The sequence below is a fragment of the Callithrix jacchus genome, chromosome 12, assembly GCF_049354715.1.
Source record: "Callithrix jacchus isolate 240 chromosome 12, calJac240_pri, whole genome shotgun sequence".
Taxonomy (NCBI): Eukaryota; Metazoa; Chordata; class Mammalia; order Primates; family Cebidae; genus Callithrix; species Callithrix jacchus.
In genome coordinates this window covers 3,200,008-3,223,829 of record NC_133513.1, presented here as the reverse complement: position 1 = coordinate 3,223,829, position 23,822 = coordinate 3,200,008, and the positions used below count along the sequence as shown (strand labels likewise).

At 59.3% G+C, this 23,822-nt stretch overlaps 1 protein-coding gene across 5 annotated transcripts in view; it reads left to right on the top strand.

Moving 5' to 3' along the window:
* LMF1 (lipase maturation factor 1) overlaps positions 1-23,822 on the top strand; it is a 134,867-nt gene that overhangs the window by 7,848 nt on the left and 103,197 nt on the right. For 4 of the 5 annotated variants that reach the window (XM_054242386.2, XM_054242385.2, XM_078344215.1 and 1 more), the window contains exon 2: positions 11,851-12,160. In XM_054242386.2, coding sequence (XP_054098361.1) covers positions 11,851-12,160 — 310 coding nt within the window. Of the gene's footprint in view, positions 1-11,850; positions 12,161-17,005; positions 23,302-23,822 lie in introns of those variants that run through there. The other variant, XM_054242388.2, reaches the window with a different exon arrangement.

Below are 23,822 nucleotides of genomic sequence, written 5' to 3'. Positions count from 1 at the left end.
GTCCTCTGGCCCTGTGGTCTCTGCCCTCCTGGGCTCCCGCGGTGTCCCCGCCACGAGGGCATCTCTTCCTGACCGTGGTCCTCTGGCCCTGTGGTCTCTGCCCTCCTGGGCTCCCGCGGTGTCCCCGCCACGAGGGCATGTCTTCCTGACCGTGGTCCTCTGGCCCTGTGGTCTCTGCCCTCCTGGGCTCCCGCGGTGTCCCCGCCACGAGGGCATCTCTTCCTGACCGTGGTCCTCTGGCCCTGTGGTCTCTGCCCTCCTGGGCTCCCGCGGTGTCCCCGCCACGAGTGCATGTCTTCCTGACCGTGGTCCTCTGGCCCTGTGGTCTCTGCCCTCCTGGGCTCCCGTGGTGTCCCCGCCACGAGGGCATCTCTTCCTGACCGTGGTCCTCTGGCCCTGTGGTCTCTGCCCTCCTGGGCTCCCGCGGTGTCCCCGCCACGAGGGCATCTCTTCCTGACCGTGGTCCTCTGGCCCTGTGGTCTCTGCCCTCCTGGGCTCCCGCGGTGTCCCCGCCACGAGGGGCATGTCTTCCTGACCGTGGTCCTCTGGCCCTGTGGTCTCTGCCCTCCTGGCTTGAGCTGCACTTGTTGACTCTGTGGCTGCCCGTGCCCTGCAGCCTTCAGACCAGACTTGGGCCTCGCCATGTGTGCACTCCTGACCCCACCTGGGGCTGGCTGCTGGAGCCCTGCTCTCCGCTCTCTTTGCTGTTGGCACGGCTGATATTGTCCCGGTTCTGGGGTTATTCCTGTCTTCCTCCAGCTGCTTGTAGTCAGGGAGAGGGCTTTCTGTAGACCTCTGTCCCCTTGGAGTCAGGGAGAGGGCTTTCTGTAGACCTCTGTCCCCTTGGAGTCAGGGAGAGGGCTTTCTGTAGACCTCTGTCCCCTTGGAGTCAGGGAGAGGGCTTTCTGTAGACCTCTGTCCCCTTGCAGCCAGGTAGAGGGCTTTCTGTAGACCCTGTCCCCTTGCAGTCAGGTGGAGGGCTTTCTGTAGACCTCTGTCCCCTTGCAGTCAGGTGGAGGGCTTTCTGTAGACCTCTGTCCCCTTGGAGTCAGGGAGAGGGCTTTCTGTAGACCTCTGTCCCCTTGGAGTCAGGGAGAGGGCTTTCTGTAGACCTCTGTCCCCTTGGAGTCAGGGAGAGGGCTTTCTGTAGACCTCTGTCCCCTTGCAGCCAGGGAGAGGGCTTTCTGTAGATCTCTGTCCCCTTGGAGTCAGGGGGAGGGCTTTCTGTAGATCTCTGTCCCCTTGCAGCCAGGTAGAGGGCTTTCTGTAGATCTCTGTCCCCTTGCAGTCAGGGAGAGGGCTTTCTGTAGACCTCTGTCCCCTTGCAGCCAGGGGGAGGGCTTTCTGTAGACCTCTGTCCCCTTGCAGCCAGGGGGAGGGCTTTCTGTAGACCTCTGTCCCCTTGCAGCCAGGGGGAGGGCTTTCTGTAGACCTCTGTCCCCTTGCAGCCAGGGAGAGGGCTTTCTGTAGACCTCTGTCCCCTTGCAGTCAGGGGGAGGGCTTTCTGTAGACCTCTGTCCCCTTGCAGCCAGGTAGAGGGCTTTCTGTAGACCTCTGTCCCCTTGCAGTCAGGGAGAGGGCTTTCTGTAGACCTCTGTCCCCTTGTAGCCAGGTAGAGGGCTTTCTGTAGACCTCTGTCCCCTTGCAGTCAGGGAGAGGGCTTTCTGTAGACCTCTGCCCCTTGCAGCCAGGGGGAGGGCTTTCTGTAGATCTCTGTCCCCTTGCAGTCAGGGAGAGGGCTTTCTGTAGACCTCTGCCCCTTGCAGCCAGGGGGAGGGCTTTCTGTAGATCTCTGTCCCCTTGCAGTCAGGGAGAGGGCTTTCTGTAGACCTCTGCCCCTTGCAGCCAGGGGGAGGGCTTTCTGTAGATCTCTATCCCCTTGCAGTCAGGGAGAGGGCTTTCTGTAGACCTCTGTCCCCTTGCAGTCAGGGAGAGGGCTTTCTGTAGATCTCTGTCCCCTTGCAGTCAGGGGGAGGGCTTTCTGTAGACCTCTGTCCCCTTGCAGTCAGGGAGAGGGCTTTCTGTAGACCTCTGTCCCCTTGCAGCCAGGGGGAGGGCTTTCTGTAGACCTCTTTACCCTGTCTTCTAGGGGCATCTCTTGCTCAGTGAAATGTGCCTAACCTGTAGCAGGTGGTATCTACCAGGGCTTAGTGTCAGCATGGGACACTTCTAGCTACACGCCTTCCTCCCCCTCCACCCGCCTCTAGCCCTGAGGTGTGGCCCAGCAGGACAGAGACTCCCTTGGTTGCGTTCGTGCTTCCTGGGCTGCCCTTGTCCTCCTGTTTGCTGGTGGATTCTCTTTTTGCTGGAGTGTATCCCCAGGCAGCTTTTCCAGAAAGGACCAACTTGCCCAGGTCTGCAATTCTCCATCAAAGCCGCTTTCCCTCAGAGCTTTGCAACATTCAGGAGGCATCTTCAAGCATCTGACTCTTGTTCTTCCCCCTGGAAGCTACTAGAGTCTCCTTGCCTTGCCCTCCTGCTCTCCACCCTTGCTCTCTGTCCTGGTTATTTATCGAGGAGTCCCTGAGGCTCTTTTTCTCTCTCTCATAGTGGCCTCGATGAGCTCTTCAACCTCAAGACTTGTCCTTGGCTCTGGATGAGGCTGTTCTGGCCCCACCCCAATCTGCCCATGTGCTCCAAATACCACCCACCCCAGCTGGGTTCTGAACAGTGTGGGTGGGGGCCCCTCTCCTGTCTAGCTTCCCAGCTTGGGCTGGAACTGGAAGGCTCCCTCGATGAAGCTGAGTGGAGAAGAACAGGGGCTCCCCCAGGCCTGGAAGCTGAGCGCCACAGGGAACGCACCCCTCACCTGAGTTGCCCATGGTTGCCCACCCAGGCAAGCAGTGGGTTCTGTGTGGCAGGCGCTTGCCCACCACACACACGGTAATGGAGTATTGGGGACGGCCTGGGCTGCGGAAGGAATGCCCGACGCTGGCAGGAATGGAGTTTTTCATGCCGTCTCCGGCTCCATGTGGTCATGTTGAATCCCTGGGTTAGATTTATTTTGGAAAATCCGACCTCTAGGGGATCTTCAAGGTAGTTTTGTCCTTCAGGTGCAGAGGCCTGTGCGCTGCGCCGTGGGGCCTGCTCCGTGCGCTGCGCCGTGGGGCCTGCTCCGTGCGCTGCGCCGTGGGGCCTGCTCCGTGCGCTGCGCCCTGCGGTCTGCTCCGTGCGCTGCGCCCTGCGGTCTGCTCCGTGCGCTGCGCCGTGGGGCCTGCTCTGTGCGCTGCTCACGGCGCTTCCTGCTCATGTTCCACGGGGGGCAGTTTCAGCACCTCTACCCGCAGCTGCTCCGGCGAGGTGAGGCGTGGTGCCATCGGTAGCGTGTCTCTGAGTCTCGCCACAGCCCTGCTAGCTTGGCATCCTCCTCAGATGACACCCAAGGGACAGCGGTGACGTGGCAGCCAGAATCGTTTCACCCGTGTTTGCTAAACTCTCAGCTGTTCTTCAGAAAATGTGAGGAGAAAATGAAACCAAAAAGAATCCTGGAACCTTGCCCAGCTTGGTTTTGTTCCGAGCGTTCCGTGGCTCAAGAGCTCGTGGGAACTGACTTGTTTCTCCCTCCTCCAGGCCGTTCGAGTTCTAATGAAATGCACCACTTGGGTTTACAAGTTCTTCTCTAAAATGCTTGCTTGTTTCAAAAGCAAACAGCACCGCCCTACCTTGGAGTCCGTAAAGGAAAAATACCGTAGGTCCCAGGGCAAAGGCCCCGCGTCTGGCCAGTCAGTAAGGACCATCCAACAGAGAACGCCGCGTCTGAGCTGGTTCTGCTTTAATTTTACAACAGCTTATCCGAAAAGGGAATAATTTTTCTTCTTTCTGATTCTTTGTTTTAGTTTTAGTTTTCGAGATGGAGTTTTGCTCTGTTGTCCAGGCTGGAGTGCAATGGCGCGATCTCAGCTCACTGTAACCTCTGCCTTCCGGGTTCAAGCGATTCTCCTGCCTCAGCCTCCCGAGGAGCTGGGATTATAGGTGCGTGCCACCACGCCTTGCTGGCCATGCCTGCTGCTGGCTGCTTGTGTGACGTGGTATTTCCTGGTTGCAGCTCCCAGGTCAGGCTCGGGGTCCCTGTGAGAGGCAGGTGGTCACATGGCCCCCTGTCGCCTCCGCATCAGGCGGTGACAGGGCTTTCCAAAGCTTGGCTGGTGGTTAGTTTTGCCCTGTGATTTTTCTAAATTTTTGCTGCTGCTTTTTATGTAGCTATTTTTATAACATGCGTAGAGGTTGAGATAGTTTTTTTTCTCTGAAATCTCAGTTCAGTCTGTCTTCATTTTTCCTGGTAAGCGGAAGTAGGTTATGTGTCCTGCCCTGGAGGCACTGATTGAGGCTGTTGCTTTGCTGAGGCCACGTCTTGTTTTCCTCTGTGGCCTGGAGTTTGCACTGTGGTGAGGGGCGGGGCACACCCACCGTTCAGCCAGCGCCGATTAGGTCCCTGTGGGAAAGGGGTCCCAGCTCCAAAGAGGGCTGGGTCCTGGAGTGTGCAGGGGTTGAACAGTCACCACCTATGTTTCTCCCACCAGCAGACATGCCAAAACATACCAGGCACATGCCTGTACACATGCACATAGATGTATACATGTGCATAACATGCACACAAATGCACACATGTATACACATGCACACCGACACCTGCACATGTATATATATGTGTGCACATGTGCACACAGATATACTTATGCACACATGCACACGCAGAGACTCGCACACATGCACACACGTATACATGTGCACTCATACACACACAGACGGCACACATGCACATGTATGCATGCGCACACATGTACACACATGCACACGGAGACCTGCACACATCAATGTAAATTTATACATGAGCACATGCATACACACATGCACACAGTATGCGTGCATGCACAAACATGCATGTGTGCACATGGACACAGGTACATGGAGATCTGCACACATGCACATGCATGTATGCATATACACATGTATACAGAGACCATAAGGCTCCCACATGTACACATGCACATGCATGTATGCATGTGTACACAGACATGGATAGCTGCACATATGCACATAAAGGTATATATGTGCACATGTGTATGCGCACAGATGCCTACATAGGTGCATCCATCTGCACATGTGTACACACGCACACCGAGACCTTCAGACATGTACATGCATGTATTACATGTGCACGCATGCACACACAGATGTCTGCGCACATGCACATTCATGTATACATGTGCACATATGTACAGACACGTGCACATATGTACAGACACCTGCACACACTTGGACACACACTGGCCTGAGCTCCTGTGGAAGCTGCTGGTGCAGACCCTGGTCATGTGGTTGCTGGGGCTGAGGGGCCCTGCTGCAGGGTGCCCTCTCTGTTGCTAGGAAGGTCAGGGCTCGAGACTCAGGTCTCTTCCACTGGTGGTGGATGCAGGAGGGGTGTGGGGAGCTTTCACCTGCAGCCCCGTGTCCAGTCCCATGTCCACCTTGCATCGTGCCCCATGTCCCACCCCGTATCCACTCTGTTTCCCACCCTGTGTTCACCCTGTGTCTGTCCTTTCTCCACCCTGTGTCCCTCCCCATGTCCCCCCATGTCCACCCTGTGTCCCTCCCCATGTCCCACCCCTTGTCCACTCTGTTTCCCACCCTGTGTTCACCCTGTGTCTGCCCTTTCTCCACCCTGTGTCCCTCCCCATGTCCCACCCTGTGTCCACCTTGTGTCCCTCCCCATGTTTACCCTCTTCCTCCTCACTTTGAGCTGCCCCCCACTGATCTGCCATCCCCAACCTCTTTAGGGGTCACCAGCCTGGCCCTTTTGCCACCCAGTGCCCTGCCATGCTCTGCCTGTGGCCCTGCCCCGCTGCTCTGGAGGGAAGCTGCTCCCAGCTCTTTATGCCGGGCCCTGGCTGTGCAGAGGGTCTTCAAGGAACCTTTACTTTTTAACGTTTTTTACTATTCACCAAACTGTGCTCGATGGCTTTCCCATCCATGCCCTTCCTGTTGTGGGACCCAGTTTTGTCCTGGCGTCTCCTCCATCCTCCCTGGTCTGTGACAGCCTCCCAGACTTTCCTGCGTTTCACTGCCTTGACCATGTCAAGCAGGCCCGCCATGGAGTCTGTAGAGTGTCTCTCACGTGGCGTCTGTCTGGTGCTTCTCACGATTACACTGGGTGATGGGTTTTGGAAGAGACCCATAGAGGTGCAGGGCCCTACCCGTCACACCGTATCAGGGTCCTGACGTCCGCATGGCTTTCCGATCACCTGGCCAAGGTGTGTCCGCCAGGTGTCCCCTCTGTGAAGTCCCTGATTTCCTGCTCACTCTGTCCTCTGGAAGCCAGTCACTGAGTCCAGACCCTGCCTTCCAGAGGGACTGTCTGCAGACGTTATGTGGAATCCCTCTGAGAAGGAGATTTTGCTACTTGTTTGCAGTCATTTGTTTTGACACTATGGACCCATGCCCATTTATTTTCACTCTGGTTGGTAACTCAGTGTTGTCACCGTGAGTCCGTGTCCGGGTTGTGATCCGGCGTCGTCACCGTGAGTCCGTGTCCGGGTTGTGATCCGGCGTCGTCACCGTGAGTCCGTGTCCGGGTTGTGATCCGGCGTCGTCACCGTGAGTCCGTGTCCGGGTTGTGATCCGGCGTCGTCACCGTGAGTCCGTGTCCGGGTTGTGATCCGGCGTCGTCATCGTGAGTCCGTGTCCGGGTTGTGATCCGGCGTCGTCACCGTGAGTCCGTGTCCGGGTTGTGATCCGGCGTCGTCACCGTGAGTCCGTGTCAGGGTTGTGATCCGGCGTCGTCACCGTGAGTCCGTGTCCCGGTTGTGGTCCGGCGTCGTCACCGTGAGTCCGTGTCCGGGTTGTGATCCGGCGTCGTCACCGTGAGTCCGTGTCCCGGTTGTGGTCCGGCGTCGTCACCGTGAGTCCGTGTCCCGGTTGTGGTCCGGCGTCGTCACCGTGAGTCCGTGTCCGGGTTGTGATCCGGCGTCGTCACCGTGAGTCCGTGTCCCGGTTGTGGTCCGGCGTCGTCACCGTGAGTCCGTGTCCGGGTTGTGATCCGGCGTCGTCACCGTGAGTCCGTGTCCTGGTTGTGGTCCAGTGTCGTCACCGTGAGTCCGTGTCCTGGTTGTGGTCCAGTGTCGTCACCGTGAGTCCGTGTCCGGGTTGTGATCCGGCGTCGTCACCGTGAGTCCGTGTCAGGGTTGTGATCCGGCGTCGTCACCATGAGTCCGTGTCCCGGTTGTGGTCCAGTGTCATCACCGTGAGTCCGTGTCCGGGTTGTGATCCGGTGTCATCACTGTGAGTTTGCCGCTCAGCTCTCCAGCTTTGGCCATGGGTTTCTCTCCGTACTTCCTGCGTGTTTCTTGTGCCTCTTTTACTTGAGCCCTCCCAGCTTTCCGGATGCTGCCGGCCCAGCCTCTGTTTCTCTGCCCAGCCCTAGAATGAGCTGTTTCTCCAGGGAACTCTGGTTCTTTTTAGGGGGACATAAAAACTTCGATCCGGGCTCTGGGAGGGCCGTTGTTCCTGGGGAGTCGCGGGGCCGGCCCTCTTGCTGGGCAGAGCTGGGCTCTTTGTCACTGCCTCATTTCACAGTTGCGGTTGTCTCTCTCTCGCGCCCACCCGTGTGTAAGTATGTGACGGTGAACCTGGTCCATGCCTCTGCCTCTGACTCTCCCCCGGCATACAGCATATGCAGCCTTCCCTCCTGGCTCATCTGAATGCCCCCTCTCTGCTAGTGAGAACCTGGCTCCCCTACTCCTCTAGCGTTCGCTCAGCCCTGGTGCACGTGCAGAAACTGTCCACCCAGGCGCCGGGAAAAGCGCTGGCGTGCAGCGTCTGTGTACCACTGCTGTGTCCTTGTGCTCTTCACTGACACCATTTTCTGGGGTTGCTCAGGCGGCTCCTGCCCTCTGGTCAGTGTGGTCTGACTCACCTTTGTGTGTGTGGAGCCTGCACTCCATCTGCACCCCCTGACCTGTTGGTTGGGTCTTTCCCCCATACTCTGTGTGCATTAAAGTTGATCTTGTGTAATGCTCAGTGCTGTGGGCTTGCCAAGTACATAGAGATCTCTATCCCCCAGCTCCAGCCCCCAAGTCCCCCGTGCATGGGGGTGACCACTATCCCCCCAGCAGCCCTTGGAATGCCCGGGTCTGTCTTCCATCCCTCCGGTTTTGCCTTTTCCAGTGTGACACACGAATGGCCTCACACAGTACGTAGCCCGTTGGGTCTGGATTCTCTTACTCAGCAGCTTGCGCTGGGATCCCTCCAGGTTGCTGCCTGAACCAGCAGCTCCTGCGTTCTTCCCCGTGAATGTTACTCTGTGGCACCGGTGCCCCCCAGTTATTTATCCACTTCCACTTTGAAGGATGTCTTCCTTGTTCTGGCTTTTAGTGACGACGAGCAGAGCTGCTGGGAGCATCTGCACGAGGCTTCTGTGTGAACGCGTTTTCAGGTGGAGCCCGAGAGGCTCAGTGGCTGGGCTGTAAAGGCCACCCTTCATTCCCCCGTCTGCCGTCCACAGCGCTGCGCCACAGGCATCCCCAGCACAGCGAGGGCACTCGTGCTGTCCAGAACCTTCCAGAGCGTGGGTTACTGTTCGTTTTTAATCACTCTGGCCACAGTGACATGTGTGGTGACGTCACATGGTGGTTTTAGCTGCTGTTTCCCCGTGACGAATGACGTTGAGTGCCTTTTTACACATTATCTGCCGTCTGGACCCCTTTCCCTGTGAGAAGCAGACTGCTCCCATGTCTGTTGAGGTCTGTGGCCTGGGTCTCTTCTTCCCACCCTTAACACCGGGCTGTTTGTCTTCCAACGATCGAGTTTGAGCTCTTTTCTGGATACGGATCCTTTATCGGAGGTGTAATCCGCCAGCACTGTATTCCCGTCTGTGGCTCGTGGCTTCATTCTGTTAAAAGCAGCTTTTGCAGGTCAGAAGTTCTTCACTTCGATAAGCTCAGTCGACAGTTTTTTCTTTCACAGGTGATGCTTCGGTGTTGCCTCTGAGGACTGGCTGCCAGGCCCGCCACGGCGTTTCTCCCGCGTTTCTGTCTAGAGGCCTCATGCTCTTGTGTTTTACGTTTAGGTCTGTGCTCCTGTGTCAGTTAGCTGTTGTGGAAGCTGTGAAGTGCGTTCAGGCCCATCTTTTTCCATGTGGACATCCGTTTCTTCCTGCATCATTGTCAGAGACTTTCATTTGTGTTTTACTTATTTTGTAGCGTCTGGGTCTCACTCTGTTGCCCAGGCTGCTGTGGAACTCCTGGGCTCCAGCAGTCCTCCTGCCTCGGCCTCCCGAAGTGCCGGGCTGACAGGCGTGAGACACCTTGGACACCGCTCCCGGCCCAGGACTCTTCTTTTCCTGCGGAGTTGTCTTTGAGCCTTTGTTAGAATGTGTTCGCTCTGTGTGTTGGGTTGGGAGCCGGGGGAGTCTATCTCGGCCCTCTCTTCTATTCCACGGAGTTCCGTGGCTCTTCTTTAACCAACACTATGCTGTATTCATGTGGTCTCCGTTAGCTTTTTAATGAGTCTTGAAACTGGGTAAGATGAGTCCTCACCTCTGTTCTTTCCCAGATGGTTCTGGCTAGTTTAGTGCCTTGCCCTCCCATGTACCTTCTAGAATCAGCTTATCAGCATCTGCAGAAGCACTTACTGGGTGTTTTGGTTCAGATTGTGCCGGATTTATGAATAAAATTGACGCTTAATGATTTTGGTCCTTCCATCCCGTGAAGATGGTCTGTCTCTCCACGTTTAGATCTCGTGTTGGTTGTTCTGATCAGTGGTTTGTGTTTTCCGTGTGTAGATTCTGGTTACATTTTTTAGATTTATAAATGCATGGGAAGAAGTACAAGTACAAGCTTCCCGTGTGTCTATGCAGACACTCACCCCAAACCAGCATGCACGCCTACACAGACACGGACCCACACCAGCTTCCTGCACGCAGTAGGAGGCCACACGTACTTTGGGCTTGCTCTTGTGATTTTTTTTTTTTATCATTATGCAATATCTTCCTTTATCCCTGTGTCATTCCTTGTTCTTAAATCTACTTTTTTTTTGAAATGGAGTCTCACTCTGTCGCCCAGACTGGAGTACAGTGGCACAATCTCGGCTCACTGTAACCTCTGCCTCCTGGGTTCAAGTGATTCTCCTGCCAGGGCCTGTAAAATAACTGGGACTACAGGTGTGTGCCACCACGCTCAGCTAATTTTTGTATTTTTAGTAGAAACGGGGTTTCGCCTTGTTGGCCAGGCTGGTCTCAAAGTCTTTGACCGCGGGTGATCCGCCTGCCTCGGCCTCCGGAAGTGCTGGGATTACAGCTGTGAGCCACCGCACCCGGCCAGATATACTTTCTGTGACGGTAATAGAGCCACTGAGCCACCGCGCCCGGCCAGATCTGCTTTCTGTGACGATAGTAGAGCCACTGAGCCACCGCGCCCGGCCAGATCTGCTTTCTGTGACGATAGTAGAGCCACTGAGCCACCGCGCCCGGCCAGATCTGCTTTCTGTGACGATAGTAGAGCCACTGAGCCACCGCGCCCGGCCAGATCTGCTTTCTGTGACGATAGTAGAGCCACTGAGCCACCGCGCCCGGCCAGATCTGCTTTCTGTGACGTTAGTAGAGCCACTGAGCCACCGCGCCCGGCCAGATCTGCTTTCTGTGACGATAGTAGAGCCACTGAGCCACCGCGCCCGGCCAGATCTGCTTTCTGTGACATTAGTAGAGCCGCTGAGCCACCGCGCCCGGCCAGATCTGCTTTCTGTGACGATAGTAGAGCCACTGAGCCACCGCGCCCGGCCAGATCTGCTTTCTGTGACGTTAGTAGAGCCACTGAGCCACCGCGCCCGGCCAGATCTGCTTTCTGTGACGATAGTAGAGCCACTGAGCCACCGCGCCCGGCCAGATCTGCTTTCTGTGATGTTAGTAGAGCCGCTGAGCCACCGCGCCCGGCCAGATCTGCTTTCTGTGATGATAGTAGAGCCGCTGAGCCACCGCGCCCGGCCAGATCTGCTTTCTGTGATGATAGTAGAGCCGCTGAGCCACCGCGCCCGGCCAGATCTGCTTTCTGTGATGATAGTAGAGCCGCTGAGCCACCGCGCCCGGCCAGATCTGCTTTCTGTGATGATAGTAGAGCCACTGAGCCACCGCGCCCGGCCAGATCTGCTTTCTGTGATGATAGTAGAGCCACTGCAGCTTTCTTTTGTTTCTTGTTGTTGATTTGTTGTTAAATGTTTTGTAGCCACAGTGGACTAGATCAGGCTGGGGCTCACACCTGCGTGGTGTATGTTTTTACTTCTAGCCTACTTTTTCATTCTTCACCTTGACACACGGGCATGCGGTGCTCTTGCCGTCAGCATCTCTGGGTGAACACAGGTTCCGCAAACGCTGAGGATGAAGCTGCTGTTGTGGGGGTGGGCATTGTTGGACGTGAACTCAGAGGCCTGTGGTTTGCGTGGAGGGCGTGTGGCTTACCTACAGGCAGTAGGCACCAAGCCTTGTGGCGTGTGCTGGGAGGGACGCCGCTGACCGTAGCCGGGGTCACCGGGGTGCGTTTCATCATGGGGAACGCTGACTGCAGAGCGGGCGGTCGGCCACCTGTCTGCGTGCGGCAGGCACAGATTTCATATGAACATGTCTAGTTTACTCACATGTCTTTGCATGTGTACACACACTGCATCTTCTGCAGGTTTGCTTTTCCAGTATTTCCCCCAAGATTTTGAGAAAGTACTCAGACTCCTGAGTCTGAGGTTTGAACCCCAAACCGTCAGCCAGACCGTGCCTCCCCTTCTCACCTGCCCCACCCTGCACGTCTGAGCAGCGCCCATGGGTCCACATGTTTTGTCGATAGTCACGCTCTTTTTGTCTTCTTTTTCTTCCAGTTGTGGCGTTCCTGGTGGCTTTCCATCAGAACAAGCAGCTGATTGGAGACAGGGGGCTGCTTCCCTGCAGAGCGTACCTGAGGAGCGTCCAGCAGTACTTCCAGGGCAGGCTGGGCTGGGAAGCCCTCAGCTATGCGCCCACCATCCTCTGGCTCATGGACTGGTCAGACATGAACTCCAACCTGGACTTGCTCGCTCTCCTCGGACTGGGCGTCTCGTCCTTCGTCCTGATCACGGGCTGTGCCAACATGCTTCTCATGGCAGCCCTCTGGGGCCTCTACATGTCTCTGGTCAATGTGGGCCAGATCTGGTGAGTAGGAGGAGCAGGCAGTTGGGGATCAGGGCTTGCTGTCACTCAGGAGGGTGTCCTCATCCACCAGCCAGCCCAGCTGCTCATCCTCTGGTTAAAGCCCCAGCTCTTTGCAGTGTCTCGACCTCATGTAAGGGACTGCGTGCGTTGCCAGCCTGCTGGAGACACAGGACCAGGAGAGGGAGGCAGAAGCAGCGGCTCCGTGTCTGTGTGGACGTGTAGGAACCTGCTTCAGGGTGTGTGTGTGGACATGGAGGAGGCTGGTGTGGGGTGTGTGTGTGGACATGGAAGAGGCTGCTGTGGGGTGTGTGTGGACATGGAGGAGGCTGGCATGGGTGTGTGTATGGACATGGAGGAGGCTGGTGTGTGTGTGGACATGGAGAAGGCTGGCGTGGGTGGGTGTGGATATGTAGGAGGCTGATGTGGGTGTGTGTGGATGTGTAGGAGGCTGTTGTGGGGTGTCTGGACGTGGAGGAGGCTGGTGTGGGTGTGTGTCGACGTGGAGGAGGCTGGATTGGAGTGTGTGTGGTAGTGGAGGAGGCTGGTGTGGGGTGTGTGTGGACGTGGCGGAGGCTGGATTGGGGTGTGTGTGGTCGTGGAGGAGGCTGGTGTGGGGTGTGTGTGGATGTGTAGGAGGCTGGTGTGGGTGTGTGTGGATGTGTAGGAGGCTGTTATGGGGTGTCTGGACGTGGAGGAGGCTGGTGTGGGTGTGTGTGGGTGTGTGTGGACGTGGAGGAGGCTGGATTGGAGTGTGTGTGGTCGTGGAGGAGGCTGGTGTGGGGTGTGTGTGGACGTGGCGGAGGCTGGTGTGGGGTGTGTGTGGTCGTGGAGGAGGCTGGACTGGGGTGTGTGTGGACGTGGAGGAGACTGGTGTGGGGTGTGTGTGGACGTGGAGGAGGCTGGATTGGAGTGTGTGTGGACGTGGAGGAGGCTGGTGTGGGGTGTGTGTGGACGTGGAGGAGGCTGGATTGGAGTGTGTGTGGACGTGGAGGAGGCTGGTGTGGGGTGTGTGTGGACGTGGAGGAGGCTGGTGTGGGGTGTGTGTGGACGTGGAGGAGGCTGGTGTGGGGTGTGTGTGGACGTGGAGGAGGCTGGACTGGGGTGTGTGTGGACGTGGAGGAGGCTGGACTGGGGTGTGTGTGGACGTGGAGGAGGCTGGACTGGGGTGTGTGTGGACGTGGAGGAGGCTGGACTGGGGTGTGTGTGGACGTGGAGGAGGCTGGACTGGGGTGTGTGTGGACGTGGAGGAGGCTGGACTGGGGTGTGTGTGGACGTGGAGGAGGCTGGACTGGGGTGTGTGTGGACGTGGAGGAGGCTGGACTGGGGTGTGTGTGGACGTGGAGGAGGCTGGACTGGGGTGTGTGTGGACGTGGAGGAGGCTGGACTGGGGTGTGTGTGGACGTGGAGGAGGCTGGACTGGGGTGTGTGTGGACGTGGAGGAGGCTGGACTGGGGTGTGTGTGGACGTGGAGGAGGCTGGACTGGGGTGTGTGTGGACGTGGAGGAGGCTGGACTGGGGTGTGTGTGGACGTGGAGGAGGCTGGACTGGGGTGTGTGTGGACGTGGAGGAGGCTGGACTGGGGTGTGTGTGGACGTGGAGGAGGCTGGACTGGGGTGTGTGTGGACGTGGAGGAGGCTGGACTGGGGTGTGTGTGGACGTGGAGGAGGCTGGACTGGGGTGTGTGTGGACGTGGAGGAGGCTGGTGTGGGGTGTGTGTGGACGTGGAGGAGGCTGGACTGGGGTGTGTGTGGACGAGGAGGAGGCTGGACTGGGGTGTGTGTGGACGTGGTGGAGGCTGGACTGGGGTGTGTGTGGACGTGGAGGAGGCTGGACTGGGGTGTGTGTGGACGTGGAGGAGGCTGGACTGGGGTGTGTGTGGACGTGGAGGAGGCTGGTGTGGGGTGTGTGTGGACGTGGAGGAGGCTGGACTGGGGTGTGTGTGGACGTGGAGGAGGCTGGACTGGGGTGTGTGTGGACGTGGAGGAGGCTGGTGTGGGGTGTGTGTGGACGTGGAGGAGGCTGGTGTGGGGTGTGTGTGGACGTGGAGGAGGCTGGACTGGGGTGTGTGTGGACGTGGAGGAGGCTGGTGTGGGGTGTGTGTGGACGTGGAGGAGGCTGGACTGGGGTGTGTGTGGACGTGGAGGAGGCTGGACTGGGGTGTGTGTGGACGTGGAGGAGGCTGGACTGGGGTGTGTGTGGACGTGGAGGAGGCTGGACTGGGGTGTGTGTGGACGTGGAGGAGGCTGGACTGGGGTGTGTGTGGACGTGGAGGAGGCTGGACTGGGGTGTGTGTGGACGTGGAGGAGGCTGGACTGGGGTGTGTGTGGTCGTGGAGGAGGCTGGACTGGGGTGTGTGTGGACGTGGAGGAGGCTGGTGTGGGGTGTGTGTGGACGTGGAGGAGGCTGGACTGGGGTGTGTGTGGACGTGGAGGAGGCTGGTGTGGGGTGTGTGTGGACGTGGAGGAGGCTGGACTGGGGTGTGTGTGGACGTGGAGGAGGCTGGTGTGGGGTGTGTGTGGACGTGGAGGAGGCTGGACTGGGGTGTGTGTGGACGTGGAGGAGGCTGGACTGGGGTGTGTGTGGACGTGGAGGAGGCTGGACTGGGGTGTGTGTGGACGTGGAGGAGGCTGGACTGGGGTGTGTGTGGACGTGGAGGAGGCTGGACTGGGGTGTGTGTGGACGTGGAGGAGGCTGGACTGGGGTGTGTGTGGTCGTGGAGGAGGCTGGACTGGGGTGTGTGTGGACGTGGAGGAGGCTGGTGTGGGGTGTGTGTGGACGTGGAGGAGGCTGGACTGGGGTGTGTGTGGACGTGGAGGAGGCTGGACTGGGGTGTGTGTGGACGTGGAGGAGGCTGGACTGGGGTGTGTGTGGACGTGGAGGAGGCTGGACTGGGGTGTGTGTGGACGTGGAGGAGGCTGGACTGGGGTGTGTGTGGACGTGGAGGAGGCTGGACTGGGGTGTGTGTGGACGTGGAGGAGGCTGGACTGGGGTGTGTGTGGACGTGGAGGAGGCTGGATTGGGGTGTGTGTGGTCGTGGAGGAGGCTGGACTGGGGTGTGTGTGGACGAGGAGGAGGCTGGTGTGGGGTGTGTGTGGACGTGGAGGAGGCTGGACTGGGGTGTGTGTGGACGTGGAGGAGGCTGGACTGGGGTGTGTGTGGACGTGGAGGAGGCTGGACTGGGGTGTGTGTGGACGTGGAGGAGGCTGGATTGGGGTGTGTGTGGACGTGGAGGAGGCTGGACTGGGGTGTGTGTGGACGTGGAGGAGGCTGGACTGGGGTGTGTGTGGACGTGGAGGAGGCTGGACTGGGGTGTGTGTGGATGAGGAGGAGGCTGGACTGGGGTGTGTGTGGACGTGGAGGAGGCTGGTGTGGGGTGTGTGTGGACGTGGAGGAGGCTGGATTGGGGTGTGTGTGGACGTGGAGGAGGCTGGACTGGGGTGTGTGTGGACGTGGAGGAGGCTGGTGTGGGGTGTGTGTGGACGTGGTGGAGGCTGGATTGGGGTGTGTGTGGACGTGGAGGAGGCTGGTGTGGGGTGTGTGTGGACGTGGAGGAGGCTGGACTGGGGTGTGTGTGGACGTGGAGGAGGCTGGACTGGGGCGTGTGTGGACGTGGTGGAGGCTGGTGTGGGGCGTGTGTGGACGTGGAGGAGGCTGGACTGGGGTGTGTGTGGACGTGGAGGAGGCTGGACTGGGGTGTGTGTGGACGTGGAGGAGGCTGGATTGGGGTGTGTGTGGACGTGGAGGAGGCTGGACTGGGGTGTGTGTGGACGTGGAGGAGGCTGGACTGGGGTGTGTGTGGACGTGGAGGAGGCTGGACTGGGGTGTGTGTGGACGTGGAGGAGGCTGGACTGGGGTGTGTGTGGACGTGGAGGAGGCTGGATTCGGGTGTGTGTGGTCGTGGAGGAGGCTGGTGTGGGGTGTGTGTGTACGTGGCGGAGGCTGGTGTGGGGTGTGTGTGGACGTGGAGGAGGCTGGTGTGGGGTGTGTGTGGACGTGGAGGAGGCTGGACTGGGGTGTGTGTGGACGTGGAGGAGGCTGGACTGGGGTGTGTGTGGACGTGGAGGAGGCTGGACTGGGGTGTGTGTGGACGTGGAGGAGGCTGGACTGGGGTGTGTGTGGACGTGGAGGAGGCTGGATTGGGGTGTGTGTGGTCGTGGAGGAGGCTGGACTGGGGTGTGTGTGGACGTGGAGGAGGCTGGTGTGGGGTGTGTGTGGACGTGGAGGAGGCTGGACTGGGGTGTGTGTGGACGTGGAGGAGGCTGGACTGGGGTGTGTGTGGACGTGGAGGAGGCTGGATTGGGGTGTGTGTGGACGTGGAGGAGGCTGGACTGGGGTGTGTGTGGACGTGGAGGAGGCTGGACTGGGGTGTGTGTGGACGTGGAGGAGGCTGGACTGGGGTGTGTGTGGACGAGGAGGAGGCTGGACTGGGGTGTGTGTGGACGTGGAGGAGGCTGGTGTGGGGTGTGTGTGGACGTGGAGGAGGCTGGATTGGGGTGTGTGTGGACGTGGAGGAGGCTGGACTGGGGTGTGTGTGGACGTGGAGGAGGCTGGTGTGGGGTGTGTGTGGACGTGGTGGAGGCTGGATTGGGGTGTGTGTGGACGTGGAGGAGGCTGGTGTGGGGTGTGTGTGGACGTGGAGGAGGCTGGACTGGGGTGTGTGTGGACGAGGAGGAGGCTGGACTGGGGTGTGTGTGGACGTGGAGGAGGCTGGTGTGGGGTGTGTGTGGACGTGGAGGAGGCTGGACTGGGGTGTGTGTGGACGTGGAGGAGGCTGGACTGGGGTGTGTGTGGACGTGGAGGAGGCTGGTGTGGGGTGTGTGTGGACGTGGTGGAGGCTGGATTGGGGTGTGTGTGGACGTGGAGGAGGCTGGTGTGGGGTGTGTGTGGACGTGGAGGAGGCTGGACTGGGGTGTGTGTGGACGTGGAGGAGGCTGGACTGGGGTGTGTGTGGACGTGGTGGAGGCTGGTGTGGGGCGTGTGTGGACGTGGAGGAGGCTGGACTGGGGTGTGTGTGGACGTGGAGGAGGCTGGACTGGGGTGTGTGTGGACGTGGAGGAGGCTGGACTGGGGTGTGTGTGGACGTGGTGGAGGCTGGTGTAGGGTGTGTGTGGACGTGGAGGAGGCTGGACTGGGGTGTGTGTGGACGTGGTGGAGGCTGGTGTGGGGTGTGTGTGGACATGGAGGAGGCTGGACTGGGGTGTGTGTGGACGTGGAGGAGGCTGGACTGGGGTGTGTGTGGACGTGGAGGAGGCTGGACTGGGGTGTGTGTGGACGTGGTGGAGGCTGGTGTGGGGTGTGTGTGGACGTGGAGGAGGCTGGACTGGGGTGTGTGTGGACGTGGAGGAGGCTGGATTGGGACGTGTATGGAGGTGGAGGAGGCTGGATTGGGGTGTGTGTGGACCTGGAGGAGGCTGGACTGGGGTGTGTGTGGACGTGGAGGAGGCTGGATTGGGACGTGTATGGAGGTGGAGGAGGCTGGATTGGGGTGTGTGTGGACCTGGAGGAGGCTGGACTGGGGTGTGTGTGGACGTGGAGGAGGCTGGATTGGGACGTGTATGGAGGTGGAGGAGGCTGGATTGGGGGTGGTGTGTGGACGTGGAGGAGGCTGGACTGGGGTCTCTGTGGCCTAGTTGGAAGCCGGCCTGCCCTGGCTCCTGTGTACCCAGCGTGATTCCACCCTTGATGGGCCAGCCGGGCTTTGCATGGAGACTCAGGTCGGCTCTGGCGTCTGGCAGGGAAGGAGGACAGGAGCAGCGGGCTCAGGGCTGTTGGGTCATGACCAGGACAGTGTACCAGGAGGAAGCCTGCGGGGCGGAATGGCGCAGGCCGGGCATGCCTTGGGCTGTGGATCCTGTGTTTTCCGTCGCGGTCAGCGTGGCTGGGCTGCGGTGGGAGCGTCCGTGGCCGCCTGCGCTTCCCCTTGTTCTTCCGGGAGCCCAAGTGCTCTTCCCCGAGCGTAGCTCCCTTGGATCATGTGTGCACTGGCCAGAGGCACGGTGTCTGTGAGCTGGACTTGGCGCCACAGCCCAGGCCCTGTAGGGTCATGCGGTGATGGCCGCAGCTGCCATCGGGGCCGCTGCGTGGAGGGTCCCCGTGTGTGGCTGTGCTGGGTGGGCACCGCTGCCAGTCCAGGTGCTGGTGTTTCCTCAGTTCTCAGCTACACCCAAGTGTGTCATCTCATTCAACAAGCAGGTCATACAGTGTCACAGAGCAGGGTAGGAGGCCTGGGGACACCACAGGCACCCATGACATGGCTCCGCCCCAGGGCCAGTCCAGAGCACACAGGCCTGACTTTGCTGAGGCACCCATGAGGTGTCAGCACAGGCGCAAGTGGTGTGTTGGGGTCTCGCGCTCTTGTGGGAGTGCACGTGGCTGTTAGTGGTTCTCCCTGAAGCCGCAGGGCCTGTGATGTATGTCTCTGCGCATCAGGTCCACGTCAGTGGTCTGTCCGATGCTGACCTGGTGGGGCCGTGCTGGTCACATCCGTGTGAGTCGTCCGATGCTGGCCTGGTGGGGCCGTGCTGGTCACATCCGTGTGAGTCGTCCGATGCTGGCCTGGTGGGGCCGTGCTGGTCACATCCGTGTGAGTCGTCCGATGCTGGCCTGGTGGGGCCGTGCTGGTCACGTCCGCATGAGTCGTCCGATGGTGGCCTGGTGGGGCTGTATTGGTTGGGTTTCTCCCCTTCGCCCTGCACTGTTGGTGAGGATGTCGCTGTGTGCATTCCTCACTGGAGGACTGAGGTTCTGCCCGCTTCTGGGGCCTGCAGGAGTCGTGAGCCCCCTGTGTGGGAGGCTTCTCTCTGCTCCTGTTTGTCGTTCACCTGAGCGTGGCTCGTGGCAGCGTGGACTGGCACGTTTTTGTTTTGGTACTTTGCGGCTCTGTCTGCTTGGTCTAGGAATATGAATGTCTGGGGGTTTGGCAACATTTATGACAGAGACAGCCCCAGCTTCAACATTAGTGCAGGAAACTCAGAGTGATTTTAGAGCGGCCTCTGACTGCTGAGAGCCGGCCTTTCTGGTACATAAAGCCGTGCAGCCTCGCAGGAAGCCGGAGCCCTGAGACAGCTTCTGCTCCAGCGTGTGAAGTCGCTCCAGCTTCTCCGGCACGTTGGCTCTGGCCCTGCTGTCTGCGCGTGGCTTTGGCAGTGGCCCTGTGGTCTGCGCGTGGCTTTGGCTCTGGCCCTGCGGTCTGCACGTGGCTTTGGCAGTGGCCCTGCGGTCTGCGCGTGGCTTTGGCAGGGGCCCTGCGGTATGCGCGTGGCTTTGGCTCTGGCCCTGCGGTCTGCGCGTGGCTTTGGCAGTGGCCCTGCGGTCTGCGCGTGGCTTTGGCAGTGGCCCTGCGGTCTGCGTGTGGCTTTGGCAGTGGCCCTGCGGTCTGCGCGTGGCTTTGGCAGTGGCCCTGTGGTCTGCGCGTGGCTTTGGCAGTGGCCCTGCGGGCTCCTTTGCTGCTCTTCAGCACATCAGTGCAGCCATCACTTCCCCACTGTCCTGACCCCAGAAGGAAGGGAAGATTGTCTCCAGAAACTTGGACCAAAGTCGGGACACCTCAGGGGTCCTCCTTCCTCTGGAGGCAGCTGCCCTTGGCGCTTCCTTCCTGGGCAGGAGAGCGGCGGATCCACTTCAAAGCGTGCTGAGAGCAGCGCCGGGGCCAGAGGGGACGCTGGGAGGCTGCCAGCACCCGGGGATGCCGCACTCCATGCTCCATTTTTCTCTGACCGTGAACAGCGTGTGTGGGCTCCAGGACTGAAACGTAAGGCGATTCCACACGTGCCTGCAGTTCCGGTCCCACCACCTGCCCCTGCGCAGCCCCGACCGGCTGGGCGGGGCCTCTGTGTGTTAGCGCACGGGAAGGCGTTTGACAAGGCATAGACGTATTCGTGATAAGAGAGAAATCCTTCATTTCACAAAGTTCAGGGACCCCGTGGTGGGAGCCCACCCTGGGGGTCTCTGTCAGCTGGTCGTGATCGTGTCCCGCTTCCAAACAGCATGGGAAAAGCCGGACTCTGTTGCCACATGCTGGGCCTCTGTCTGTGACATGTGACTCCTGCCTAGCTCTCAGCTCCTGCCTGTGAGCTGACGTGAAACAGAACAGCGTTACCTTCCTGGCCGGACGGGGGTTAGTCCTGGCCAGACGGAGCCCTGGAGGTGGGCTTATGTCTGTCATGTGGGAGCCTGTGTGTGTCTGCTGGTACAACTGCTGCCACTCAGGTCGTTACACAGCCAGCAGACACTTCCTGAGCCCCGCCTGGGCACAGGAGACACTGCGGAGGGGTGCCCTGACTTCAGCTTGGTCAGGCCCACCGGGGAACGCAAAGTCCTTGAAAGGCAGAGGAACCACGGCAGGGCATGGGCCTTGTCGGTGACCGAGGCCATGTTGTTTGGCTTGAGGGTGGAGCTGTTCATGTCCTCTGTTAAGGCCACTTTGAGAACAGTGTGAACTGCAGACCTGAACTCCCGCAGGGGGTCCCTGTGAGTGCTCACCTTTCCAGTCTGTTCTGAAAGTCTGCTGTCGCCTCAGCAGGAAGACCAGGACTGTCCAGGCCTCACCCACTAAAAGGCCTCTTCTGACCTTGGGTCAGTGGCCTCAGAAGATGCCCTGTCTTGGATAGGAGGCTGTGGGACAGTGTGGATGCGGGACAGCATGGCCGTATTGGCACGGGGCAGCGTGGCTGTGGGACAGCATGTCCATAGTGGCACGGGGCAGCGTGGCTGTGGGACAGCATGGCCGTGGGGCAAAGAGGCAGTGTGGCTGTGGGACAGCATGTCCATAGTGGCACGGGGCAGCGTGGCTGTGGGACAGCATGGCCATGGGGCAAAGGGGCAGCATGACTGCGGGACTGCATGACCATAGTGACGTGGGGCAGCGTGGCCGTGGGACAGTGTGGCTGCAGGACAGCATGGCCGTAGTGGCACGGGGCAGCGTGGCTGTGGGGCAGCATGGTTGTGGTGGCCGTGGGATAGCGTGGCCATGGGTGCTCTCTTCAGAGGCTTCCCCTCCTGCTCAGAGCTGTAACGGCAAAGTTGGCATCTGAGGTTTCAGAGACTCGCCACCACAATACGGTGAATGCAGAAAGCACACAGTGGCTTCGTCCGCTGCCACCCAGCTGTCTCCTCCCCTGCATGGCTGTGGCTGCCGCCCCTCGCCCTCCCTGGCTGGTCTGTGGTCAGGGGCCCCCTTCAAAGGGGAAGGGACTCCCATGAGTCGTTGCAGATGCACAGCTGAAGCCGGTTCCAGACTCGGCATTGACTTCTCGGGAAGCATTTCAGGCAGCGCGGGGAGAACTGTCTGTCTCTGCACGTTGTTCTGAGGCTTTTCTGGTCTTGCGGGCACTTGGTCACCCAGTCCCCAGCACGCAGAGCTTTCTTCCAGAGTGGCCGGGGCGTGCGAGTGGATTCCCTGTGTAGCGTGCGTTTCCCGGCCGTTCTGCCTAGGCCTGCTAGTTACCCCAACACGTGGTGACTTTTCCATTCTTAACCTAAATCTCTTTAACATTTCTCAACAAATATTTTTTCCTTTTAAAATTTCTTCTTCTGACCCAGTGCCAGCTGCACGCTTTTTTTTGAGACAGGGTCTTGCTGTGTCACCAGACTGGAGTGCAGTCATGCAGTGGCAAGCTCACCGCAGCCTCAGCCTCGGCTCCCCAAATAGCTGGGCCTACAGGTGCGCTCACCACACCTGGCTGATATTTTTATTTTTTGTGGAGATGGTCGTCTCACTATATTGCCCAGGCTGGTCTTGGTCTCCTGGACTCAAAGTGGAATACTCCTGCCTCAGCCTCCCAAAGTGCTAGGATTACAGGTATAAGCCACAATGCCCAGCCAAAGTTGTTTTATTTTTTTTGAGACAGAGTCTCACTCTTGTTGCCCAGGCTGGGGTGCAGTGGCGCATTCTCAGCTCACTACCGCCTCTGCTTCCTGGGTTGAGCGAGTCTTCTGCCTCAGCCTCCCATGTAGCTGGGATTATAGGTGCACGCTGTTACTCCTGGCTAATTTTTGTCCTTTTAGTAGAGACAGGGTTTCACTGTGTTTCCCAGCCTGGTCTTGAACTCCTGACCTCCAGTGATCTGCCCACCTTGGCCTCCCAAAGCGCTGGGATTATAGGCGTGAGCCACTGTGCCCAGCCCTGTTCTTTCAACTTCACAAAAGTTATGTATCTCTTTGACTCCGAAGAGTACATCTCACCGCCGTCAGGGTGCACTAAATGCGGCGGGGATGACACTGCAGAGGAGGTCGGGCCTTCAGGGTGCTGGGGCCCTAGACATGTGAGGCTTCAGCAGGCAGCAAGGAGGCCGAGCACAGGGGGTGGGGCCCTCACCCATGGGGTTGGCTGTGGTCCTGCGGACTGGGATTGTGGGGCCCGCTGACAGGCGCGTTTTGAGGGAGAGGAGGTCTCACATTGAAACAATACTTTAAAATAAGAGATGTGTCTTCCTGGCTTCCATGACCGTCCATGGCGGAGTACCAGGTACGGGACAAGCCCTCCACTGTCAACTGTCAGCAGGGGAAATACCAGACGGCACAGGTGCCCAGGACTGTCGCCCCTGGAGAGAAGATACATACAGGGTGGCCTTGGTGGCCCCAGCCTTCTGCCTCAGCACCTTCTACCCAGCTAGGGCACCCAGCAGAACACAAGGCCTCTGTGAGCTCAGGAGGGATCACAGTGGAGGGAGGCTTGTGCTTGCGTGGCAAGGTGCTAACAGAGACGTCACCACAGAAACCTGCACGGGTGCCCCTAAGTCTCTGGGTTTGTTCTAAGCAGTGAACGTGGAGGGTGAGAGTCTTTGAGGGCTGGGGGGACGCGGCAGGTAGGGAGCAGTGACCTTCATGGTGAGTCTGAGGGTGCCACAGTGCCAGGAGGCAAGCCTCCCATCAGGCAGTCTGGAGACGACTTGCGTAAGGCCCCAGGTACTCGGCCCACACCCCCAGAAAGGCCACGTCTTGGGGGAAGGGCTCCTCTCGCCCTGGAAGAGGTGAGACCCTGTCTCACTGACTGATGAAGCTTGGGAGCACCGGGTTCGTCCTCCGGCACCTTGACTGCTTCCAGACAGACTCATCCACCCTCCAAAGGCAGCAGACAAAGTTAATCTCAGTGATGTTATCATCTTCCATAATGTCAGCTGGAATAAGAAATCACCACACAGGTAAAGAAACGGGCTGTGATCCCTGTTCAGGAAGAAAGGCGAAGGTCAGGAGAGGGCGGCTGTGAGGCCCGGGACCCGCGATGGGAGGGGAGGATTTGAAGAAAGGCGAAGGTCAGGAGAGGGCGGCTGTGAGGCCCGGGACCCGCGATGGGAGGGGAGGATTTGAGGAAAGGCGAAGGTCAGGAGAGGGCGGCTGTGAGACCCGGGACCCGCGATGGGAGGGGAGGATTTGAGGAAAGGCGAAGGTCAGGAGAGGGCGGCTGTGAGGCCCAGGACCCCGATGGGAGGGGAGGATTTGAGGAAAGGCGAAGGTCAGGAGAGGGCGGCTGTGAGGCCCGGGACCCGCGATGGGAGGGGAGGATTTGAGGACGTAAGGCAGCCGCTGCGAACACACGAGGACTCAAGGGAACTCTTTGTCTTTCTTTTTTTGAGACAGGGTCTCCTCTGTCCCCCAGGCTGGAGCACAGTGGTGAGATCTCGACTCATGGCAACCTCCGCCTCCCAGGCTCCAGCAATTCTCC